At 46.1% G+C, this 1,819-nt stretch overlaps 1 protein-coding gene across 1 annotated transcript; it reads left to right on the forward strand.

Annotated features, from left to right (window-relative positions):
- The first annotated feature begins 423 nt into the window (after positions 1-423).
- LOC145404006 (uncharacterized) lies at positions 424-921 on the forward strand. Its single transcript, XM_080275612.1, has one exon. It carries the CDS (start codon positions 424-426, stop codon positions 919-921), a length of 498 nt encoding a protein of 165 aa, XP_080131738.1.
- Positions 922-1,819: the final 898 nt, after the last annotated feature.

Genomic DNA, 1,819 nt, shown 5'->3' on the forward strand with positions numbered 1-1,819 from the left:
GCATGTGAAGCAGCTGACATCAATGTGGCAATATGTAAGCTGTTACTTGAGAAGAAGAAAATGAAGCAAAAGGGTAGAACCCTTTGGAGCAGGTTATGGCTGCCACGATGTCGTATGTACAGCCAGTACGAGAAACTTATTGAAGAGATGAAATTAAAGGACTCTCACAGCTTCACGAATTTTCTTCGAGTGGGCTACAACACTTTCATGGAATTGCTGGAAAAGGTTGGTTCCCGTATCGAGAAGCAGGACACCTTCTGGAGGAAGTCATTGTCACCTGGATTGAGGTTGGCCATCACTCTACGCTACCTGGCGACTGGAGATAGCTACAAAACCCTTTCAAATGGCTTCAGAGTGGCCCACAATACCATCTCACTTATCATCCCCGAGACCTGCTAGGCATCATTGCAGAGTACCTGAAGGATGTCGTGGCCTACCCAACAGCGCTGGAAGGGGGGGGCTTCCCTTTTCTCCAACAAATGGAATTTCTGCCACGCAGTCAGTGCCTTGGATGGAAAGCATAATGCAAGCAGGTGCCTCCCCAGTGGTGGATCCCACTACTACAGCTACAAGGGATTCCACTCCATTGTGCTCTTCACGTTGGTGGATGCGGACTACAAATTCCAGTACGTTGATGTTGGTACAAATGGATGTTCTTCTGACGCGGGAATTTTCTCTGCCACTGCACTCCAAGAAGCTCTGGAAATTAACCCCCTTGGCCTGCCCGAACCTGAGCCCCTCCCTAGTGAAGACACACCTGTACCAATTTTCGTGATTGGCGATCGTACCTTCGCACTTCGGCTATTGACGATGAAGTCCATCCCAGATTGTAATATGACCAGACAACAGTGCATCTTTAATTATCGACTGTCCAGAGCACATGTGGTTGAGAATGCCTTTGGAATTTTGGCCAGCAGGTAGATACATCAATATTTGTTGCAATCTGTGTCTATCTCTTTTTAGGACTGACAAAAAAGGCCTTTTTTTTTTTTTCATTATTTTACAGATTCAGATGTCTCCTCACATCTGATGTCTCCACCCCAAGAGAGTTGAGTCAGTAGCACTAACATGTTGCTGCCACCACAACATCATGAGACACCGACTCCCAGCAAACTCACAGTGACTCCTACCACACTTTTATCATGCTCTCGGCATTTTCGTAGCTACTCATAGATAACTCTTAGCTACTCTTCGTAACTCGTGGATGAAACAAAAAGATACTATTGAGCACTCCTGTGAAACTCCTACCTACTCTTGGAAGACCCCTTGCTACTCGTGCCAACTCCTAGCAACTCCTAGCTACTCTTAGTTAGTCTCAACGATGCTTAGCAACTCGCAAAGGTTTTTTGATACAAGAATCCGCTGAGAGTAGCTATGAGTCCCTGAGAGTCATTAAGAGTAGTCACGAACGCCTTAGGTATGCTCTAGATCAAAGAAAATCGTAGCGATTCTTGAAAAAAATTGAACATGTCAAAAAAATCAGGAGTGCGCGAGGAGTTCCGAGACAGTGCCGAGAGTTCGTAGGTCTATAGAGGAATTGTCAGGAGTAGGGTGCAGAGTATGTCTCAAGAGTAGCAACTCGCAGTGGTTCTTCGTCCGACTCCTGAATGTGTGAAAGTCCCTTTACTGGCGTCCTTCAACCTCCCTCACTTCGACGCACTGTAGCACATTTATCTCTTTTATATCGCTACTTTAATGGTCACTGCTCCTCTGAACTGTCTGTTTGCATTCCTCCACCACTACGGCAAATGCGTAGCACCCGTCTAGCAACAAGCTCTAATACCTTCGCTGTATATCTCTCTAATGCAAGAGTTAACCG

This window comes from Coenobita brevimanus, chromosome 7, assembly GCF_032717465.1.
Source record: "Coenobita brevimanus isolate Jiangsu-jjx chromosome 7, ASM3271746v2, whole genome shotgun sequence".
In the NCBI taxonomy this organism is placed as follows: Eukaryota; Metazoa; Arthropoda; class Malacostraca; order Decapoda; family Coenobitidae; genus Coenobita; species Coenobita brevimanus.

Bases quoted from the DNA above. Each gene is read 5' to 3' on its own strand.
- LOC145404006 (XM_080275612.1), top strand. From the start codon at position 424: ATGTCGTGGCCTACCCAACAGCGCTGGAAGGGGGGGGCTTCCCTTTTC.